General features: G+C 43.5%; 2 protein-coding genes and 1 pseudogene across 3 annotated transcripts in view; 2 read left to right on the top strand and 1 right to left on the bottom strand.

The window, feature by feature from the left end:
* Positions 1-22,889, bottom strand: part of DNAJC11 (DnaJ heat shock protein family (Hsp40) member C11) — a 71,149-nt gene that overhangs the window by 32,390 nt on the left and 15,870 nt on the right. The window contains exons 2-4 of the mRNA XM_082660724.1: positions 14,000-14,129; positions 11,665-11,738; positions 3,350-3,451 (exon numbers count right to left, since the gene is read on the bottom strand). Coding sequence (XP_082516850.1) covers positions 3,350-3,451; positions 11,665-11,738; positions 14,000-14,129 — 306 coding nt within the window. The remainder of the gene's footprint in view (positions 1-3,349; positions 3,452-11,664; positions 11,739-13,999; positions 14,130-22,889) is intronic.
* On the top strand, positions 7,342-7,726 carry LOC309838561 (uncharacterized protein). Its single transcript, XM_082679714.1, has one exon. The coding sequence runs from the start codon at positions 7,495-7,497 to the stop codon at positions 7,627-7,629; it is 135 nt and encodes a 44-aa protein (XP_082535840.1). The 5' UTR covers positions 7,342-7,494; the 3' UTR covers positions 7,630-7,726.
* Positions 7,980-8,499, top strand: LOC309829765 (protein tyrosine phosphatase type IVA 1-like; annotated as a pseudogene). Its single transcript has one exon. The product of its transcript is annotated as a protein tyrosine phosphatase type IVA 1-like (transcript).

Here is a 22,889-nt window from a genome sequence, read left to right as displayed (position 1 = left end):
GCAGACGGACCTCATCGTCTGTCTGGTCATAAACCCCCCTCACCCCGGCTCAGTGTGCAGGGCCCTGGAGGCCCCAGGGCCCCAGCAACCTGAGCTTGGTGTTTTCCAGCAGGAAATACAGACAGAGGAATTTATTCCCACGTGGCCCTAAAGACAGAAAACAAGCAATTAAGCTAAGGACTCTGGGGTCTGAGGATTTGACCCCAAGCACTGGGCCTCATGGCAAACCTCTCATTTCACACAGGGAGAAACTGAGCTAAGACTGGAGAAGTGGCTGGACCCGGGGTGCAGAACTAGGGCTGGGGGTGGAATCCGAAGCCAGAGCTCTTGACGCCAAGTGCAAGGTTCTCCCACGCTGCCCCCAGCATACGTGGAGCCCGCGTGCCCTGTTGGCTGGAGGGTGGGGAGGGAAAGGGGATACACACTGGAGCTGGGCACGGCACTCACTCCTTCCGGCCCCGCAGTGCTGTCCAGGGCACCTTCACACAAGCCAAGACTCACAGGTGACTGGCCACACTGAAGCCACTGGGCCTCGGCCACAGGAGCAGGTGGATGGTATCAGCAGAGGGCCATTTCCAGAATCCAACTAACAGACCCCACCCAAACCCAGCCAGCCACCAGAGGCAATGAACTACCCAACCAAGCCAACAAACAAGCCGTGTTTCCCACACGGTGCCGAATGAGGTGCTGAAGCAAAATTTAGTCCTTAAGTTCACCTTGGTACACGTGCCTCACCTTGGTACACGTGCCTCACCCTGGTACACGTGCCTCACCTTGGTACACGTGCCTCACCCTGGTACACGTGCCACTTTGCACTTACATAGCAGGCTTGTCTTTCCCTAATAAATTAACATCTATTTCATATTTTTTCAATCATTTAACAACTTGGCGTGGTGGTTAGGGGACGTATCCTCATTTTCCAAATAAGAAAACTGCACATAGGTCAAAGGGTGAGCTCTGCGTCCTGTATCACTGTGTCAGAGCCAGTATTTCCAACCTACGGGTTTCCCCACTTGACCTTTTTGTCTGTTCTTGGTACACACTCCTCCTGGAAAATTCCTACCCAATGAACCCTTATTGGTGAAAATGGAAAAATACCCATGCAAGTTTCAGACAGCAGCACCACGAACGTCACCCAGTCTGTCCATGCCCTACAAGCTGTGATCCTCAGTGCAGGTCTGGGTGACAGGCCGTACCAAGCCCCAAGGTCATCAAAGGTGTCCTTCTCCTGTGGTCTTCTTCTTTTTTAAAAAATTAATTAATTAACTTATTTATTTATTTATTTATGGCCGCGTTGGGTCTTCGTTGCTGCGCGCAGGCTTTCTCTAGTTGCGGCGAGTGGGGGCTACTCTTCGTTGTGGTGTGCGGGCTTCTCACTGCGATGGCTTCTCTTGTTGCACAGCACAGGCTCTAGGCACGTGGGCTCAGTAGTTGTGGCCCACGAGCTCTAGAGCGCAGGCTCAGTAGTTGTGGCACACGGGCTTCGTTGCTCCACAGACTGTGGGATCTTCCTGGACCAGGGCTCGAACCCATGTCTGCTGCATTGGCAGGTGGATTCTTAACCACTGCGCCACCAGGGAAGACCTCCCTGTGGTCTTCTTAAAAGAGATCACCCCTTTCGTCTTAGGATGAGAACATTCTAAATCTTTCTGCTCATCTTGCAAAGCAACAACACTCAGAAGTGGAATAAAAGATCCAGCTAAACCTCTCTTCAGAATGCCAGAGCCGGCATCTGGTTTCCGCTCAGTATTTCCGGTTAGAAAATGTCTTATTTCTTTGGCAGCACTTTCTAGAAGCAGCAAAGTATTGGGAATCATACAATATCTTGCAGGCATGTGTGAAATGGTCACAGCTGTGCTCCCTCATTTCACAGAAACATGGCCTGGAGACACATTTCCGTACGATCCCAGTGAGCAATCACCGCGCACACCCAGGTGGCCCATTTTATCACGGGACACAGAGGCTCGGGCTACTGTGATGCGGTCTTTCCCCCTCATTGTTCCGAATGCAGCAAAACTTCAGCCAGCAAATCAAAGGCAGCACAGCATCAGACTGCCCCTGCCAGGCTCCACCCCGGCTCCCGACCCTGAGCCCCACATGCCAAGGCTGACCTGTACGCAGACCTCCTCCAGTGCACTGGCTGGGATACCTGAGAAGGGAACCCGTTAGCACACTTCAGGGCACCTCGAAGATTTTCAGCTCTCTCAGCATCTCACACCCCGACTTGGTTCAACCGGTGTTTCAAGTCTCTACCTCCACTGACCCAAAGTTAACTACATTCCTGAAGCTGTCCTCCACTAAAGGGGATGGCAGGAGGGAAGGAGAGGCGCTGGCGTTTACCAGTATACTTTGAAATGTAGGATTCAAAGAGATGGGAGTCTTCTGAGTATCTGGACCTTTAAATGCGGTAGGGGTCTTAGAAAACTCCATTTTCTAGAACATATTTGATCGGAAGCTCGTAACATCACGCTTCCCAGTTGTAAGCTAGCATTGGTTCTTTTTCCTTAGAAGATTTTCAGCTGCCTGCCGGGCTATCCCGGCTGCAAAGACAGCGTCTGGATGCTGCGCCCCTCGTTAAACACCGTGGAACAGGAACACCGGGCCACGTGCAGTTAGCCCTTCAGCGTAACAGGCACCTCAAACTGACCGAGCTCTCCTTTTGCCACAGGACCGTGGCATGCACGCAGAACAATTTGCCTCCCCACCACATCCAAGCAAAAGGAGATCACACAGGACTGAAAAGTAACCTTCAGACTCAGGTGTGTCCCGGGGGTACACGACTCCAACTTCATCGGGGGCTTGACTGATGGTTAAAGGTGGTCACCCTGTTGCTGTGGAAACAGCCTGGTGACTGCTATTCACGGCACCGTCGCCCTGGGGTGGTGAAAGCACGCCCCTCACTTCACGCAGTCTGGAAACACCCCCAGCCCTCTGCGTTCTCTGGCTCTCTGTCTCGTAACTGGTCTGCAAGGAATCCTGTTGCCTCAATGCATGGGTAGGTGGCTGTCCTTTCCTGACACAGACCTCTGATTCATTTTCACGTGTCAAGGGCTTGGGCAGCAGGATTACAGGGAAAGGTCTCAGACAGCTAGCCTGCGTTTCCGCTCAAGAAGTCTCCTGGCTTCCGGGAAAACCAGGGGATTGGTTTTGCCTTCACTCTGGCTCATCACCAGCAGCTCTGCTGAGCGCTTTCCAGGCAGATCCTACTCTTGAGACGCAGTAAGCAAAATGCTGTCCCACCCGATTCTGTACGTTATTACGATAAAAGGCCACCAGCACTGACTATTTTAGATCTGCCATCTGGTAATCGAGCCTTGCAACCCTTCCCTCCAGAACTGGCCCGGCTCACCTTGGGGTTGGTTCGCTGCTGCAGCCGCCTCTCTTCCCTTTCTCTCTGCAGCCGCTCAAACTCTTCTCTGATTTCGGCTGGTGTCCTCCTCCTTTCCACAACCTGCAGGCAGAATGGGGGGGGGAGAGTCAGCAAAGGGCCCAGAAAGCGAGGAAAACACACAAGAGACGGCGTCATTAACCGTGTCCCGCCGTTCCTTTCCCTCAGGATGGTTAAGAGCCGCCAGTGAGACTGTGGGGATTTTCCCTTCCGACGGCCCGGTCCCTGGTGAAGCCAGGTTCACCGTCACACCCGCTCAGTCCCAAGGTTGTGCTTTCCCTCAGCTCTTCAGAGACTGAAGCATTATTGTCTTCATTTTAGTCACTTATCTCCAAGGCTGCAGGAATCTTACAAAGAAAACATCACCTTAAGTGTCACAGTTTAGATTTCCTAATGAGCCCCAGGTAACACATGCTGAAAAGTGTCAAGATGGAGGCAAGGCCATCCACAACGGCACTGGCACGTCTCCCTCATGTGCTGGGGCCACCACCAGAGGTGCCCCTTGAGCATCCTGGACCAAGGGACCTTAAGCCATGAGGTCTGGGTGTTTCAGAATCAGGGGACTCTTCCAGTACTCAGGTGCAAATCGGCAGACCATGCTAGCCCTCGGGGATGCACAGGGATGTCAGATCTGTGAGGAGGTAAGGCATCCCACATCAGCCTTTCTGAGCTCATCACGAAAGCAAGACAGCCCAGCTGAGGTTTCAAACAGGCAGGGAAGCGCCACGGGGGCCTCGGGTACCATGCCCGTGAGAGAGGAAAGCAGACCACGTCATTTCCAAGGGTCCCGAACGCTATGGCCTGTGAGAAACAGAGAGCGGGAGCGGGACAGACATGACCAAAGTCACTGGACGCATGACGGGGGGAAAAGGCCCAACAGCACTGACCCTGTATTAGTGGCAGAAATACCGCGGAGTCCTGAGGCTGCTCAGAGAACACCTACAAAGGTAGGTGAGGTGAGAAAAAGCTATCTTGGAAATCAGAAGTTTTAAAAATTATTCAAAAAAAAAGCATGCTTATAGCAAAAAGTCAAAATAGTACAGAAAGATATGAAGCAAAAAGTACAATTCCCCCTCACCCACACTCCTCCTCCTCACAGGCTAACATTTAATTTTTTATGTGTCTTCCTAAAAGCATATGTATGTATGTATATATATTACAATAAATGGGGTTTTGTGCAACTTGATTTTATTATTCAGCAGTACAGAAAAATAAATACAAGAACTGGCCTACCCAAAAGAACTGAGAAATTTGTTCACTATCACTTTTAGCAAGTCCGCAGAAAAAAATAACAAAAACATTTTCTCCTCTCCCATATAAATTGTTAATTACCAAAAAGGGGGAGGTGTTTCTTTTAAAGGAAGTTTTAAAATAAAAACACAAAATAATCCAAGAACAAACTGAAAATCCAAATGGCACGACAATGATTGCTCTGTGACCTCACAAAAACATTCTCAGTTATATTTAACCAATGTGGCACGCTCACTCTCCTAGTTCTTATTTCGCTTCCCCAAAGTTACCCCATCTTGGGCTGATGGCGTGCTTCCTCCATGGGGCCCAGAGCAGAACAAGATTTGCTTTCAGGAATTCTAGCTGTTGGACCTTTGCAAATGACTTTCTCTCTGCCGCGCTCTGTGACAGACGAAGAGGCAAATATTCCAAAGGTGCTAAGTCATCCCATTTCTAGTCGTATTTTACAGAAGTTCTGCAAACAGCTGGTACATAATCAGAGCTAACTGTAAAGTCAAAATGGCTGGTCCCTCTGAAGCCGTGAAGAACTTGGCCAGGCATCTCATTCTAGCTCCCACAGGCCCTGATGGCCTTTACTATTTATACTTCCTTTACACAGGGTACATCACGGTGGAGAATGGAAGAAAGCTAAGCCAGCTGCAAGTCACTTTTTCTCCCTTCGGTAACCCTCAGACATTTGCACCCCAAAACTGCATCATTACAGTTGGAAAGTACTAGACATTTTCTTTTTTTTTAATTTAATTTTTTTATACAGTAGGTTCTTATTAGTTATCCATTTTATACACATCAGTGTATGTATGTCAATCCCAATCTCCCAATTCATCACACCCCCACCCCCATCCCCCTGCCGCTTTCCCCCCTTGGTGTCCATATGTTTTTTCTCTACTTCTGTGTCTCAATTTCTGCTCTGCACACCGGTTCATCTGTACCATTTTCTAGGTTCCACATATATGCGTTAATATACGATATTTATTTTTCTCTTTCTGACTTACTTCACTCTGTATGACAGTCTCTAGATTCATCCACGTCTCTACAAATGACCCAATTTCATTCCTTTTTATGGCTGAGTAATATTCCATTGTATATATGCACCACAACTTCTTTATCCATTCATCTGCTGATGGGCATTTAGGTGTCTTCTATGACCTGGCTATTGTAAATAGTGCTGCAGTGAACATTGGGGTGCATGTGTCTTTTTGAATTATGGTTTTCTCTGGGTATATGCCCAGTAGTGGGATTGCTGGGTCATATGTTAATTCTATTTTTAGTTTTTTAAGTAACCTCCATACTGTTCTCCATTGTGGCTGTATCAATTTACATTCCCACCAACAGTGCAAGAGGGTTCCCTTTTCTCCACACCCTCTCCAGCATTTATTGTTTGTAGATTTTCTGATGATGCCCATTCTAACTGGTGTGAGGGGATACCTCATTGTAGTTTTGATTTGCATTTCTCTAATAATTAGTGATGTTGAGCAGCTTTTCATGTGCCTCTTGGCCATCTGTATGTCTTCTTTGGAGAAATGTCTATTTAGGTCTTCTGCCCATTTTTGGATTGGGTTGTTTGTTTTCTTAATATTGAGTTGCATGAGATGTTTATATATTTTGGACATTAATCCTTTGTCCGTTGCTTCGTTTGCAAATATTTTCTCCCATTCTGAGGGTTGTCTTTTCGTCTTGTTTATGGTTTCCTTTGCTGTGCAAAAGCTTTTAAGTTTCATGAGGTCCCATTTGTTTGTTTTTATTTCCATTACTCTAGGAGATGGATCAAAAAATATCTTGCTGTGATTTATGTCAAAGAGTGTTCTTCCTATGTTTCCCTCTAAGAGTTTTATAGTGCCTGGTCTTACATTTAGGTCTCTAATCCACTTTGAGTTTATTTTTGTGTATGGTGTTAGGGAGTGTTTTCATTTCATTCTTTTACATGTAGCTGTCCAGTTTTCCCAGCACCACTTATTGAAGAGACCGTCTTTTCTCCATTGTATATCCTTGCCTCCTTTGTCATAGATTAGTTGACCATAGACATTTTCAATGTTTTCCGTCAACAGAGTGTATCATATGCCACCCATGTATCCATATACCTGTACTGTGCACCTTGATCATTTACCAACTAGGTCTACCCTGTGCTAGTCAGGGTGACTTATTCTGTAGATGAGGCCTCTGTAGAGAGACCTGTAAAACCAGGTGGCACAGTGGGAAGAGGACAGAGACCTAGGCTCTCCAATACCACCTGAAACTCCTGGGAGACCTCAGGTGAGTCACTTCACTCTCTAAGCTTCAGTTTCCTCCTATAAATGAGGGGGATTAAAACTACACGATTCCTGAGGTGCTGTCTGGTTTGAAAATTCTATGATTCTAGTGAGTCAATTTTTTATTTTGGAATAATTTTAGAAAATTATTTAGAACTTTAGAGAAGTTACAAAGATAGTACAGAAAGTTCTCGACTACCCTTCACCAAGCCTCCCTCAAATGTTAACGTCTAACAGAACCATGGAACAAACATCCGTCAAATCTAGTAAACCAAGATTAGTACATTACCACTAACTAAACCCAGACTTCTGGGATTCCACGAGTCTTTCCGCGAACGTCGCTGTTATGCCCTAGGAGCTGATCCAGGACCCAGGACCCAGGATTGTATTTAGTCACATGTCTTGTTAGTCTCCTCCCAGCTGTGGGAGTTTCTGTCTTCGTTTTCACGACCTTGACCATATTACAGCTCTTAATGCAGGGTGACTTTCCTAGACACTATAAGAATGATGTCAGGCAGATAGAGTCCGGTTCCCCCGCCGCGGCCCGCAAAGTTGCCGCCCCTGCCCTGCCGCCGCTGCCCATGTCACCGCCGCCTTGGGACCGGCTGTATGATTAGGCCACAATCTTCAATGAGCAGACATATTCCTCAGTTCTGTGGTGTTCTTGGTCATACATTTATGGAGTTTCTGAAGGGCGGTGGAGATTACTGCCAGGCACAGCACGACCTCTATGCAGACAAGTGAACTGTAGAACTTCATTACTACTCCACCAAGAAGCCCCCATAAGAGTGGTGAACTTGGACACAGAAGTGTTGAATTGAAATCCACTGAGCATTTTTTACAAGAGTTCTGACCTGGATGGGGTAAACCTCAGTGCACTTCCTTTCTCTTGCCTCAGTATTACTGCACTGAAGAATTGCTGCTTCTTGTCAGGAGGTTCATTTCATTTCCCATTACTCCCAACTTCATATTCAAAACCACTGAGAATTTCAAGTGGAGTATATTGAAGTAGACTCAGTTTCTTTGCACCATTTCTGTATTCAATTTTAAAAATTCTTTCATAACCCTACTGAGTGTTTTTTAACTAAATTAACATGGATCAAATGAACCGCCCAGCTCCTGTGGAAATCACTTACGAGAACATGAGATTTCTTATGACACACAATCCAACTAATGCGACCTTAAACAAATTTATAGAGGAACTTAAGAAGTATGGAGTTATCACAATAGTAAGAGTATGTGAAGCAACTTATGACACTACTCTTGTGGAGAAAGAAGGCATCCATGTTCTCGACTGGCCTTTTGATGACGGCGCACCACCATCTAACCAGATTGTTGATGATTGGTTAAGTCTTGTGAAAATTAAGTTTTGTGAAGACCCTGCTTGTTGCAATTGCTGTTCATTGTGTTGCAGGCCTTGGGAGACCTGCAGTGCTTATCGCCCTAGCGTTAATTGAAGGCGGAATAAAATATGAAGATGCAGTACAGTTCATAAGACAAAAGCGGCATAGAGCTTTTAACAGCAAGCTTTTGTATTTGGAGAAGTATTGTCCTAAAATGCGGCTGCACTCTAAAGATTCCAATGGTCATAGAAACAGCTGTTGCATTCTGTAAAACTGGGGTGCCTGATGCCAGCGCTTGGAAGTGGAACCTAGACAGGACAGAATTTGTTGTACATGTCAGCCAGCACGTTGGCTTGGTGAAGTCTGATGAAGCTTCCACAGGAGTGATGAAAAGCAGTTTTACCAGGCCACAAAGCTGGCAGAATTGCAACCTCTATGTTTGGGTTATGATCAACCTACTTGGACACTTAGCAAAGGATTCTTGCTGTGCAGCATTTAAAATGTGCTTATCGTTTGTACCGACTGACCTTTCCTGGGGGAAAAAAAAAAAAAAAGAATGATGTCAAAGAGGCAGGGAAAAGTGAGATATGGATAAAGGTAAAGGACTGCAGACAAAAACTAAAGTGTGGATGATCCGGGCCAAAGGCTGCTCCTCTAAATGTAATCTGCCGTCTGCAAGGCCCCTCCGACTTGTATGGTTTTCCACTCCACTTGCCAGCTGTTACCAGACTCAATACTGTCTGAACATTCACAACTCAAAGCTGGATTTTTGCCATTCTGAAGAGGCCAACTTCATTTGAAATATGGGTATCTGCACAAACACTGCGACTTTAAGAACTCAAAATGGCTGGTGTTACGAGCTGGGAATGGTTGCATCTCACTCCTTTGGAATCCTGCCACAGCATGACGAAGTCCCTTGAAGGTTAAAAAAAAGAGAATAGACAAAGACTAAAAACCTACCTAGTGCCTGAAAACAGGGTAAACATTTGATGCAACCTATAAACGCTCAATTTCATCCCCAGCCTCCACCAGCAGAAAGCGGATGATGCCAGAGCTGGGACAGGAGTGACTGCCACATCTGTGGCTGCTTTGGCATTTTGGGCTTAAAGGCGTCCCAAACACTACGGGCTTTGCCCGTGTCCTCCATCCCTCCCTGACTACCCGTGGGTTTAGACTGACAGACACATGGCAGACGGACACCGGTCAGTAGTCTAAAAATACTAGCAACAGCGTGAAGGGAACACAGCCTCCTCCCTGGGGTGGAGGCTGTGACTGAAATGGGAGAACCCTCATACTGAGAAAGCCACCAGCTGCAGAATTCCTCAAGGGAACGGTGACGCCAGCTCCATAAAGCGCTCGAGTTCAGCGAGACTCTTCCTTCACAGTATGAACAGTGGGCTCAGTTTTCCTACTATACGTTAGGCACCCATACATCTCTTCTCAGTAAGTATCTGAGGAGGTACCTTCCTGTAGTTTTCCTTCAAGGCATTTTTATCATCAGTGAAGGCTTAGTATTGAGGCAAAAAAAAAAAAAAGCCAATTCTGATCGATGAGAACTTGATTCCCTTAAAGTTATCTACTAAAACATATGAATATAAAAGCGTATCCAGTCACTGTCTATGACTGCCTGCATACTTTTATAATCACGACAGTGTGTATGGTTTTTCTCTGTTTCTAATGGGGAGATAATTTGGTTTGGTGATAGGAAACCACGCGATATTCTGCCAGGAAGACGTCACCCCACTGCTCCACTGAGTGGGAATAATGCTGCTGGGAATGAACCCTAGACTCTGAGGAGGAGATACACAAGAGAGGCCTGCAGCTTTTCAGTGGCCCTGACTGCTGCCGTGAAGAACTGCAACCAACCCACGGCTTCAAAACACAAGGGCGCTTTAACCTGGGGCATGAGGAGAAACTTAGTAAATTCAACAGGATTCTACTTTCTTTTTTTAATGAAAAAAATTCTAAGCCACTAGACCCAACACTTTGCTACCATGAACTAATGTGACATGACGCACTGCTATTTCCACTGAGCCAAAGGCCAGAAGCCAAACGCCCGCTGGGAGCCAGGCGGGGCGTGGGACGGGTGGAGGGAGCGGCAGGGGCTGGGGCAAACTGGGCAGCACGGTCCAGTCCCACAGCAGGGGCTCCTCAGACCTGGGTGACTGTTGCCTCAGAGGGGAATTTAGGCACAGCGTTACCAGGTCTTCTGATTTTTCCAAAGAAGATAAGAGACTGGATTTTCCTGCAAAGCCTCCTAAGTTTCAAATGTCAGCAACTACAATTCACTGTGTGGGCAACCAGAACATGGCTATAGGTTGGAAATGGCCCATAAGTCACCAATATCAAGCAGTGGTGAAAACGGCAACAGAATCCCATTTCACTTCTCTTCCAGTCCGTATCCAAAGGCCTTTAGAAGGTTTTCACCCTAAAATTAGAATAGACAGTCATGCACGCGTGAGAGCAAATACCAAAAGAACTTCAAGGGAAAGCTTACATGACGATGAAAAAATAACTCAATGATAGTTAATTTAACGTTAACAGCCTACCAGAATTTCTTGGGCATCAGAACCGAGTTTCTGTAATGAAATTAAGTAATAACACCTATATGTTCTTACAGCAATACAGAAGTTTACAACAAATTTTCATATTAATTTTTCTACTTGATCCGCATATCACTATTTTTTAGGTTATAACACGGAAGTACAAAGCAGTCAAACGACTTGCCCAAGGCTCTAAGACTACTCAGTGGCAGAGTGAAAGAAAACGGAACGTTCCCAATTTTAGTGATAGTTCCCACATGGTATGGCTGTCCAGGTAACCTATTTCATAGATACTTGCTATTTATTTTGTTTTACTCACTATATTTGTAACATTCTAATAGTACAGCCCATTAGAGCTGGAAGGGTCATTATAGACAATTTAATCCAGTAGTTCTCAACTTTTCCATGCTTCCGTTTTGTTCACACGCACAACACAGCACCAACAAACACTTCCTAGATTCAGTTGTAACCTCGGGTAGAAAGAGGGGCTCAGGGCCGTGGAGGGTGGAAGGAAGTATATGTGTGAAAGGAGGGTAAGTGTAGGAACTGTGCCCTTTCAGAAACCATCTACCATCACCCCCTGAGCGGCCTGCTCCCTCCCCTGGGTTAAAACTTACTGGCCTAGACCATCCCTCTTACTATTCACCTGAGGGGTTAGGAAACAGAGGACAAGTTGGATGACTAACTGTCCCAAGTTCACAGAGTTACAAAGTGGCAAAGCCAAGTGTAGAACCCAATTCCTTAAACCAAGATATAAAGGCGAGAAGAGGACTCTGAAGTCTTCATATATTCTCAAAGGCATCACTGCAGGGTCAGGGTGCGGGATTTGGGGGTTGTTGTTCTGTAGCTGTTGAGTGACGTTCCTGGGACACCAGACACAAAGCTTCTCTTACCTCCCATCCTTCCATTTCCAGTCCTCTCTTGCCATAGATATCGTAGATGGCCCTGGTTTGGGGGTCACTGAGCACTGCAAGTTAAAAAGCAAACATGTTTACAAAGCACAAAATTCACCTTTCAGTCCTGACCACAATACCACCAGGCAAGGCCACCTCTTTTTGTTCTTCTCTTTCCAGCCACAATCTTCCCAGAGACCCCATCATTCCCAATGTGTCTTTCCTCCTAATTGCTCCCTAGATCCAAGCGAGGACATGTTTAAAGGTGGCTACAACGAGAAACACTGGATTTTTCATGTCCAAGCTACTCTTCGCTTCGTTGTGAGGTGCACTGACCCTGCATCTCTAAAGGACAATTTTTTTGTTTTGTTTTGTTTTTGTTTTTATTTTCTTTTTGCGGTACGCGGGCCTCTCACTGCTGTGGCCTTTCCCGTTGCGGAGCACAGGCTCCGGACGCACAGGCTCAGCGGCCATGGCTCACGGGCCCAGACGCTCCGCGGCACGTGGGATCTTCCCGGACCAGGGCACGAACCCGTGTCCCCTGCATCGGCAGGCGGACTCCCAACCACTGCGCCACCAGGGAAGCCCAAGGACAGTTGTTTTTTAAAAGCACCTAGTGAGCTTCTGCCACAATCTATAAAGTATTTTGGCTTGAGAGAGTGAATTCCAGTTTCTAACAGAGCCTAATGTAAAACTAGGGACAGGCTCTGACCAGAAAAATCTGACTTATTATTATGTTGGGGTTTGTTTCTTTGCTTTTGGATGCCTCTCTTCTTTATTTGTAAATCATTTTTAAAAGACACAAACACCTCTCACTATGGTGTCGGCCATGGCACCTAAAGTACATCAGAAAAAGACTGTTCAGTGAGGGTGAGAGCTGTTCAAAGGACCTCCAAACCGAACCTGAACATCCGTACAGCAAACAGTCGTTATCTCCCTCCCCTGCTGGGCCAACTTCTGTTCAAGACCTTTGAATCTTTCCCCACCTGAGATTTCCCATATATTTTTAGGTCTAATTAAAAAATGATGTAAATGACTCTATCCATACTCAAATCTAATGAGGAAGAAAGAAATGCGGACCACCGGAAAACTTGGGAGCCAAACTTCTTGAGCTGATCTCTAGGATTTAATAAGGAATTATTTATTCACCATCTCAGTCTCCCTTTAGGCCAAACACTGGGGCCAGGTCTGCTGCTACAGCATTTTCACAAGCACTGGTAGGGATTTTCTGTTAACTCTTCCCCTAATCTCCAAAACAATACAATCCAGTATGTGGGTAATTCAAACAACCAAATACAATAAAAGGAACGAGTTTTTGGTCAAGCTTTATTCAGACCAGGTAAGTAGCCTGAAAAGTTACATTTGGTGAAGACACAGGCTGACCGTATACACATATGTGCCACAGTCTCAGTTTTACTGGTCATTTGAAATCTAACTTTCTGGTAAAACTATAGTGAATACAGCAATACGCTTTTATGTCCACAATGAGAAGTCTTTATTTTGTAAAGAAAATCTAATTAAGGAGCAAATCACCAAATGGCTCTGGAATGAACAACTTACTTTACTTGGCATAGATCCTAAGAGTGATTTCATATTTTTTTAATTTTAATTTTAATTTTAAAAATCATGGTATAATACACACAACATAAAATTGATCATTTTAACCATGTTTAAGTGTACAATTCAGTGGTGTTAAATAAATTTGCAATGTTGTGTAACCATCACAATCTATTTCTAGAACTTTTGCATCATCTCAAACAGAAACTGTACCTATTAGTGATTTTAGTATTTTATAAACAAATATATTACAAAACTTTTTCTGAAATACATAAGATATAAATATAAAAATCTGAATTACTTGATTCTATTTCCTGTTAGGCTCCTTAACACCATCTTCTTGCTTTTGTTAGTACCTTTCCTTAACTGAATGCTACAGAACCAATAAAATCACTTTCAGATGGAAAAAATGTTCTTTGCATCTTCTCACAAAAAAAAGAGAACAAAGAGAGCTTGTCTGTAGTGATCAGCCTTTTACCTCTAAGAGTTCCCTTTAGAAGAAAACTAGTAAATGATTTAAAGCTGGAGTATTCCCTTGCAATTCAGACTATGGGCTATTACTTCACCTGCAGCCTCATTTTCTACTTACTGGACACGTATTGATTTCCAAAGCAAAATACTACTCTTTCAAAGGTCCCCGTCAGTAAAAAGCACTAAACTAACCACCTCTTTTATACACCTCTAAGGACTCTCTTTTTCTATCCTCTACAAATCAAGCCTCTTAAAAATTGAGTGTCTGCTACCAGGGTGTTTCTATAGAGCCAAGCCCCGCTCTGACCTTCATAAGCCTGGTGAACGAGGTTAAACAGTCGCTCCGCCTGCAATTTGAGCTCCGGGTCTCTGTGCTTGTCAGGATGGTAAAGCATACACAGCCTGCGGTAGGCCGCTTTCAGCTCTTCGGAAGAGGCCTACAGAAGCAAAAATCCAATTAGAGAGCAATCAATGCTACTTAAATATTATCATGATCAGAATCAGCCTTGAAATGGGAAGCTGTCAGCCACTTTCCAACATGCTTGCTCTCTACATATAGGACATAATGAAGTTATGCTTTATTACTTCAATAAGGCCCCTTTTTTCCACAGTTAATAAAGTGATCAATTATGTACATCGATAGCAACTGTGTTTTGCTGGGAAATGCTGCTATCAGATGAAATGAAAGCTTGTGTCCCTACCCTGGTTCTCTGTGCTCTGAGCGGAAATGAGAAACGTCACAGAGACCTGCTTGCTCTTTAAACTGAGTTATTTAAAGTCAATCCTGCCAAGGTACTCTCAACACAGAATTTGTTCAGAAAGGAAAAAAGCTATATACCATTAGACAGAAATGCCATGCATTTAATCCATTTTCTGACAAAGGAAACTCAATGAATATTCACCCTTAAAAAATCAAAGACATGGGCTTCCTTGGTGGCGCAGTGGTTGAGAATCTGCCTGCTAATGCAGGGGACACGGGTTCGAGCCCTGGTCTGGGAGGATCCCACATGCCGCGGAGCAACTAGGCCCATGAGCCACAACTACTGAGCCTGCGCGCCTGGAGCCTGTGCTCCGCAACAAGAGAGGCCACGATAGTGAGAGGCCTGCGCACCGCGATGAAGAGTGGCCCCCGCTTGCCACAACTAGAGAAAGCCCTCGCACAGAAACGAAGACCCAACACAGCAAAAATAAATAAATAAACTCCTACCCCCAACATCTTCTTAAAAAAAAAAAAATCAAAGACATAAAATTGTCAAATCAACACACATTTCTATTCAACCTCTAATACTAAAAGGTAGCACATAAAGAGGCAAAAATGCTTTACTATCCTACAGTAAAAAGCCTTCCCACCCCCAGCACCCAAAGGGTCACTACCCAACACATACACCTCTCCAATTCTTGTAAGTAATCAATTTGAGGGGAAAATGCACCATAAGAAGAGCACAGATGACACAAAGAGTGAAATGGGCTCTGGGTGTGTTTTAACTGCACAGAAGGGAGGAAGGAAGAGGGATGACAGAAATCCACTTTCTACTTTGCCTGCCTCTCAGTGGCCAAGTTCTCAGAAGCAGACTTCGTCAGAGGCTCTAGGAACACTGTGCCATCTCTCTGGCAGGGCCCTCAGGTGTGTTTTGGGGAAGTACTATGTCTGATATTATACCAACCCCAGGGACCATTTTGGTCTGTCAGAGGTGATGCCAAATGGACAGCTCTGTCCAGATGATCTGTCAAGTAAATAACATTTTATTTTCTGAGGCAACCCCACCGTTTTGACAACAGAAGCAAATTCTGGGTCACTGACAACATGCTAGAGGGGCCTGAAAAGCCAGCTCCCTGGGTAGAGGAATGGGACCAGGTCCCCACTGAGGAAGCTGAGGATGGATGGTGCTCTGGGATCAGGTCCGGGAACACGGGTACACAGGAGAGCGGTCACAGGGACACGATTACTCAAGACATCAAGGTTACGAGGGAAGACGTTAAACTGTATTTTTCTGTAATGTCCACAGTTTTTCAGTATCTTCCAATTCCAGGAGTAATGAATGCTTTTACCAATGAAAAAAGGCAAAACCTTACTTCAGTGACAATTTTTGGTTTGAAATTTAGATATTTTCTATAGGGCTAAGTTATTCTGATGCCAGGAAATCTGTGCACGTTTACCAGAGATCTCAAACAAGGAATTCTGCAGAACTCCCGACAGGAAGACAATAACCGTTACTGGAACGGTACGCGTGTCAGTCCCACATGCCCGGGAGGACAGGCTGTGAGGACCCAGGTGCCACTCTTGGGCCACTTTCTCCGTCCGAGGAGTGGGTGGTTGGGTGGATGACCTCTGTGGGCCATCCCAGCTCTAACTGGACGTGGTTCTGTCATGAGAAAAGCTCTGCTAGACCCGGGCCACTCAGCTGTCCTTTAATGCAGACAGGACCCTCACTATTCGACTATAGGCACAGGCACATCAGTGTTTTTAATCAGCAGCTTCTTGACGGTTTCCATTAACTACTTCACTGGAAAATGGTCAAGGACCTTGCTGACTGAGCATCCTTTTGCCTCCAAGGATTAGGCAGACGTCTGCCCCGTGCCAGCACTATTCTCTTTCTCCATCTCCTCTTTGGTGTAGCCTTTGGGAATCACACTCCTGAACGATTTGTAGATGGCCGTCCTCCCCCTTTCTCTGCCTCTGCCGTCCGTGGGATTTCCTCTGGGGTCACACACCAGCCTTCCAGGGGTGAAGAACGCAGGCTTCGGGCTAACGAGCTTTCTGACCCTCAGCTTTCTCAGCTGTTAAAGGGGATGACAAGTATGCTCAGGGGCGGCGTAGAAATGAAATGAGACAGTGACCACACAGTGCTTCATACAGCGCCCAGCACACAGCAAAAACCTACTCATTGTTGCTCTTCTAAAACCTTTTCTTTGTTTTCTCATCTTGAAACTGTAGACAACAGTACCCCTATCACACTTACTTTGAGGAGTAAATGAGCTAATACGCATACAATCGCTTAACAATGCCTTGCACACATGAGGAATTTAATCACTGTAGCTATCATTACTGTCACAATTCAATTTTGATATCCTTCTGGCAGCATGAATACTGAAACTGGGACAATTCAGAGAGAAGGCACAGGCCTGGTGTGAGGATGACAGGAACATTCATTCATGCAGGGGCCCACATTTGTGAAAATTCACTGACCTGCATGCTTATGACGTGCACTTTTCTATACATGTATGCTATTTCAATAAAAACACGAGACCGAACGTTCCCATCTCTGTGGTCTCTGTGGTTCCCTTTTCCTTCTCCTACCGCAGGCTTCGTCCCACGTCCACGTCAATTATGCAACGCATTCCCTGCCACACTTACCAATATGCAGCCTGTGCCAAACCCCATTGGTTTAAGCAAATAAAGAATAGTTAACTAATGGCAAATTAAATGTGTCTTCTCCAGATAGGTTTACTTATGTAACCATGTAAAAGGGGGTTGTTCCTTCCTGAGTAGCCATTACAAATTATTCCCTTTCTGCAAATTTTAATTGCTCTTTCCAGCATCTCATAAAAATTACAAGTGAAGGATTAGATAGACTTGACTGACTTTAGGTTAGACTGCTATTTCCTGGTTGTTAAAAGTAAACCAGATGACAAGGGAGTACAGTGCCTAGTCTGCAATACCTTCTTTAATCATATTAATAAATGGCTTAACGTGCTACTGATTAAGTAACAGAAACAAGAAGTTTCATTTTTAATAAATATCACATTCAATAAAAGGTCAGATTGGGCCTTTTATCGTAACTGAATAGCTAAGGTCACTGGTTCGATATTTCATAAATGATAAACTCTTTCACTATCGTAAAAACACTGGTATCATTTCAAAATAGGTGATATCATTAAAAACAATGCCTAAAGTTACGTATTTATTTCTAAAATTCATTATAAAATTAAGAGATGTATTGTGCTTTAAGTGTGAAAAGTTTCATCATCTCAATCATCTGGTTATAATTTCAATGGCAAGTAAATCTATTATAAATTCAACCTTTATGTATCATAAGATTCATAGTGAAAAGGTCCCTAGAGACCTATAGAGTTTAGTGGTCTGTTACAGCTGTTGGATTAGATGCTATACAATACAAAAGTACAATAAAGCACAAAAAAGAAATTCAACGCAAACATTTTAAAAAATAAAAATATCTGTATATGCAGATGTTGTCTATGTAGAAAATCATAAAGAATCTACAAAAAAAACGTACTAAGTGATTTTAGCAAGGTCATGGGATACAGGATCAACAGGCAAACATCAATTTATTTCTATATACTAAAAACTGAAACTTAAAACGACAATACCATTTAAACTATCATTAACAAACATGAACTACTTAGGGATGAATTTAACAACTGCAAGACCCATACACTGAAAACTACAATGCACTGCTGAAAGAAATTAAAGAAGACCAAAAATAATGGACAGAGAAGCTGCCTTCAGGCATCAGCAGACTCAGTATTGTTCAGATGTCAGATTGCCCCAAAGCACCCTCAGATTCAATGCAATCCAGTGAAAATCCTAGTTTTTTTTTTGGTAGAAACTGACAAGCTAATTCTAAAATTTATATGGAAAAATGATATGGAGCAAAAATAAATTTTACTTTCTTAGTTATTTTACTAACCAAAATAACTTCAAAGAACTGGAGGACTCACATTACTGGACTTTAAGATTTATCATACGGGGGCCTCCCTGGTGGTGCAGTGGTTAAGAATTTGCCTGCCAATGCAAGGGACAGGGCTTTGAGTCCTGGTCCAGGAAGATCCCACATGCTGCAGAGCAACTAAGCCCGTGCACCACAACTACTGAGCCTGTGCTCTAGAGCCCACAAGTCACAACTACTGAGCCCGCGTGCCACAAGTACTGAAGCCCACATGCGAAGAGCCCGTGCTCCTCAACAGAGAAGCCACTACAATGAGAAGCCCACGCACTGCAACGAAGACTAGCTCCTGCTCGCTGCAACTAGAGAAAGCCTGAGTGCAGCAACAAAGACCCAATGCAGCCAAAATAAATAAATAAATTTTAAAAAGGTTATAAGACACAAAGAAAGACATTACATATTAATAAAAGGTTCATACAGCAAGAAGATAGAATAACTATAAACTTATATACCTAATGACAGACCATCAAATACATAAAGCAAAAATTGACAGAACTGAAGGGGGAGAAATAGTTTCACAGTAATAGGTGGAGACTTCAACATCCTATGAATAACCAGACAAAAGATACGTAAGGCAATAGAGGACTTGAACAACACAATGAACCAACTAGATCTAACAGACACATACAGAATATTCTACACAACAACAGAAACACATTCTTCTCAAGTGTACATGGGACATTTTCCAGGACTGACCATTTGGTAGGCCACAATTTAAGTCTCAATAGAATTTAAGATAGATATCATACAAAGGGGCTTCCCTGGTGGCACAGTGGTTAAGAATTCGCCTGCCAATGCAGGGGACACAGGTTTGAGCCCTGGTCCGGGAAGATCCCACATGCCACGGAGCAACTAAGCCTGTGTGCCACAACTACTGAGCCTCCGCTCTAGAGCCCGTGTGCCACAACTACTGAAGCCCGCATGCCTAGAGCCCGTGCTCCACAACAAGAGAAGCCAGTGCAATGAGAAGCCCGCGCACCGCAACGAAGAGTAGCCCCCGCTTACCGCAACTAGAGAAAGCCTGCGTGCAGCAACGAAGACCCAACGCAGCCAAATATAAATAAATAAAATAAATAAATTTATTTTAAAAAAAAGATATCATATGAAGTATCCTCTCCAACCACAAAGGGATGAGATTAGAAATCAATTACATAAGGAAAACTGGAAAAGACACAAATTTGTGACAAACAATACACTCTTAAACGACCAATAGATCAAAGAAAAAAATCACAAGGGAAATTAGAAAATACTTAGAGATGAATGAAAACGAAACACAACATACCAAAACTTATGGGATGCAGTGCTAAGGGGGAAATTTATAGCTATAAACGTTTACATTAAAAAATGGGAAATCTCAATTCCCTGGCAGTCCAGTGGTTAGGACTCTACACTCTCACTGCCAAGGGCCCGGTTTCAACCCCTGGTCGGGGAACTAAAATCCCACAAGCTGCGTGGCATGGAAAAAGGAGATAACAAATCAACAACTAACTTTCCAACTTTTTTTTTTTTTTTGCCACGTTGGGTCTTTGTTGCTGCGTGCGGGCTTTCGCTAGTTGTGGCGAGCGGAGGCTACTCTTCATTGTGGTGGCTTCTCTTGTTGCGAAGCATGGGCTCTAGGTGCACAGGCTTCAGTAGTTGTGGCACGTGGGCTCAGCAGTTGTGGCTCGCGGGCTCTAGAACGCAGGCTCAGTAGCTGTGGTGCAGGGGCTTAGCTGCTCTGTGGCATGTGGGATCTTTCTGGACCAGGGCTTGAACCCGTATCCCCTGAACTGGCAGGTGGATTCTTAACCACTGCACCACCAGGGAAGTCCCTAACTTTACAACTTTTAAGAAACTAGAAAAGAACGAAATAATGTCATTTGCAGCGACATGGATGGACCTAGAGATTGTCATACCGAGTGAAGTAAGTCAGACAGAGAAAGACAAATATATTTTGTTTATATGTGGAATCTAAAAAAAATGGTACAAATGAACCTATTTACAAAACAGAAATAGAGCCACGGATGTAGAGAACAAAATTATGGTTACCAAGAGGCAAAGGGGTGAGGGGGAGGGATAAATTGGGAGATTGGGATTGACATATACACACTACTATATATAAAATAGATAGTCAACAAGAACCTACTGTATATCACAGGGAACTCTTCAATATTCTGTAATGAGTTATATGAGAATAGAATCTACAAAAGTGTGGATATATGTAAATGCATGACTGATTCACTTTGCTGTACAGCAGAAACTAATCCAACATTGTAAATCAACTATAATAAAAATTAGTTTAAAAATAAATAAAAGAAAAAAAAAGAAACTAGAAAAAGAAGAAAAACTAAACTCGAAGCTGGCAGGAGAAGGAAATCATAAAGATTAGAGCAGAGATAAATAGAGAACAGATAAACAATAGAAGGAATTATTGAAAAAAAGGTTGACTCTTCAAAAAGACAACACAATCGACAAACCTTTGGCTAGACTAACTATGGAAAAAAAAGAAAGAAGACTCAAATTACTAAAATCAGAAATAAGGGCTTCCCTGGTGGCACAGTGGTTGAGAGTCTGCCTGCCGATGCAGGGGACATGGGTTCGTACCCTGGTCCAGGAAGATCCCACATGCCGCGGAGCGGCTGCGTCCGTGAGCCATGGCCGCTGAGCCTGTGCATCCGGAGCCTGTGCTCCGCAATGGGAGAGGCCACAACAGTGAGAGGCCCGCGTACCGCAAAAAAAAAAAAAAAAAAAAAGAAATGGAAGTGGAGATATTACTACTGATTCTACAGAAATAAAAAATTGGAAAACTTAGATGAAATGGACAAATTACTAGAAAGACAAAATCTACCAAGACTGAATCATGATCTAATAGGAAATCTGAATAGACCTATAACTAGTAAAGAGATTGAATTAGTAATCAAAAACCTCTTGACAAAGAAATGCCCTGGACCTGATAGATTCACTGGTGAATTCTTCCAGACATTTAAAGAAGAACTAATATCAATCCTCAAACTTCTCCAAAATATTGAAGAGGGAACATTTCCAAACTCATCCTATGAGACCACTATTACCCTGATGCCAAAGCCAGACAAAGACACCACACAAAAAAGAAAACTATAGACCAATATCCCTTATGAACATGGATGCAAAAATCCTCAACAAAATATCAGCAGAGTTCAGAAGCATATTAAAAGGATACACATTACGACCAAGCGGGATTTATTCTTGGAATGCAACGATAGTTCCATGTATGAAAATTGATCAATATAATATACCATGTTCATAGAAACCATGATCATCTCAACTGTTGCAGAAAAAGCACTGACAAAGTTCAACACACTTTCATCATAAAAACACTCAGCAAACTAGCAACAGAAGGAGACTAAAAGAAACTAAAAGCCATAAAGAGCTCTTACAACTGAAGAAGACAAATTCAGAGCAAACATCATACTCAGGGGTGAAAGACTGAAAGCTTCTCCTCTAAGATCAGGAACAAGGCAAGAATGTCTGTTCTCACCACTTCTATTCAACATAGCACTGGAAGTCCTAGCCAGAGCAATTAGGTAAAAAAAGAAATAAAAGGTATCCAAACTGGAAAAGAAATAAAATTATCTCTGTTTGCAGATGATACTATCTTATATGTAGAAAACTCTATAAAAATTCCACACGTACACAAAACCTTGTTAGGACTAACAAATGAGTTCAGCAAAGTTGCAAGATACAAAGTCAACACACAAAAATTAGCTGCATTTCTATACATGAACAATAAACAATCTGAAAAGGAAATGAAGAAAACAGTTCCATTTCCAATAGCATCAAAAACAAAGAAACAAAAAACTTAAGAATTAACTTAAACTTAAAAGACTAACATAAAGAAATTAAGATGACAAAAATAAACAGAAAGATACTTTATATCAATGGATTGGAAGATTTAATATTATTAAAATGTCACTACTATGCAAAGCAACTAACAGAATCAATTCAATCCCTATTAAAATCCCAATGACATTTTTCACAGAAATAGAAAAGTCCCTTCTAAAATTCACATGGAATCTCAAGGGATCCCAAAAGCCAAAACAATCTTGAAAAAGGACAAAGATGGGGGACTCACACTTCTGTATTTTAAAATTTACAACAAAGCTACAGTAATCAAAACAGATTGATATCGGCATACAGACATATAGACCAATGGAATAGAATAGAGAGCCCAGAATTAAACCCTCACACAAACTGTTAAATTATTTTTGACAAGCATGCCAAGACTATTCAATAGGGAAGGGATAGTCTTTTCAACAAATGGTACTGGGATAACTGAATATCCCCATGAAAAGAATGAAGACCCTTACCTAACACCATATACAAAAAGTAATGCGACTGATTTTTGTGTGTTGACTTTGTATCCTGCAACTTTTGCTGAATCCGTTTATTAGTTTATCCACCCAAAATGGATCAAAGACCTAAACATAAGAGCTAAAACTATAAAACTCTTAGAAGAAAATATAGAGCAAAAGCTTTATGACATTGGATTTGGCA

The sequence above is a fragment of the Grampus griseus genome (genome assembly GCF_964374135.1).
Source record: "Grampus griseus genome assembly, chromosome: 1".
NCBI classification, from domain to species: domain Eukaryota; kingdom Metazoa; phylum Chordata; class Mammalia; order Artiodactyla; family Delphinidae; genus Grampus; species Grampus griseus.
Note: the sequence above shows the minus strand (reverse complement) of the source record. Positions and strands in the feature narration are given on the sequence as shown.

What these genes read in the sequence shown, in the direction of transcription:
- LOC309838561 (XM_082679714.1), top strand. Translation starts at nt 7,495, where the DNA reads ATGATTAGGCCACAATCTTCAATGAGCAGACATATTCCTCAGTTCTGT.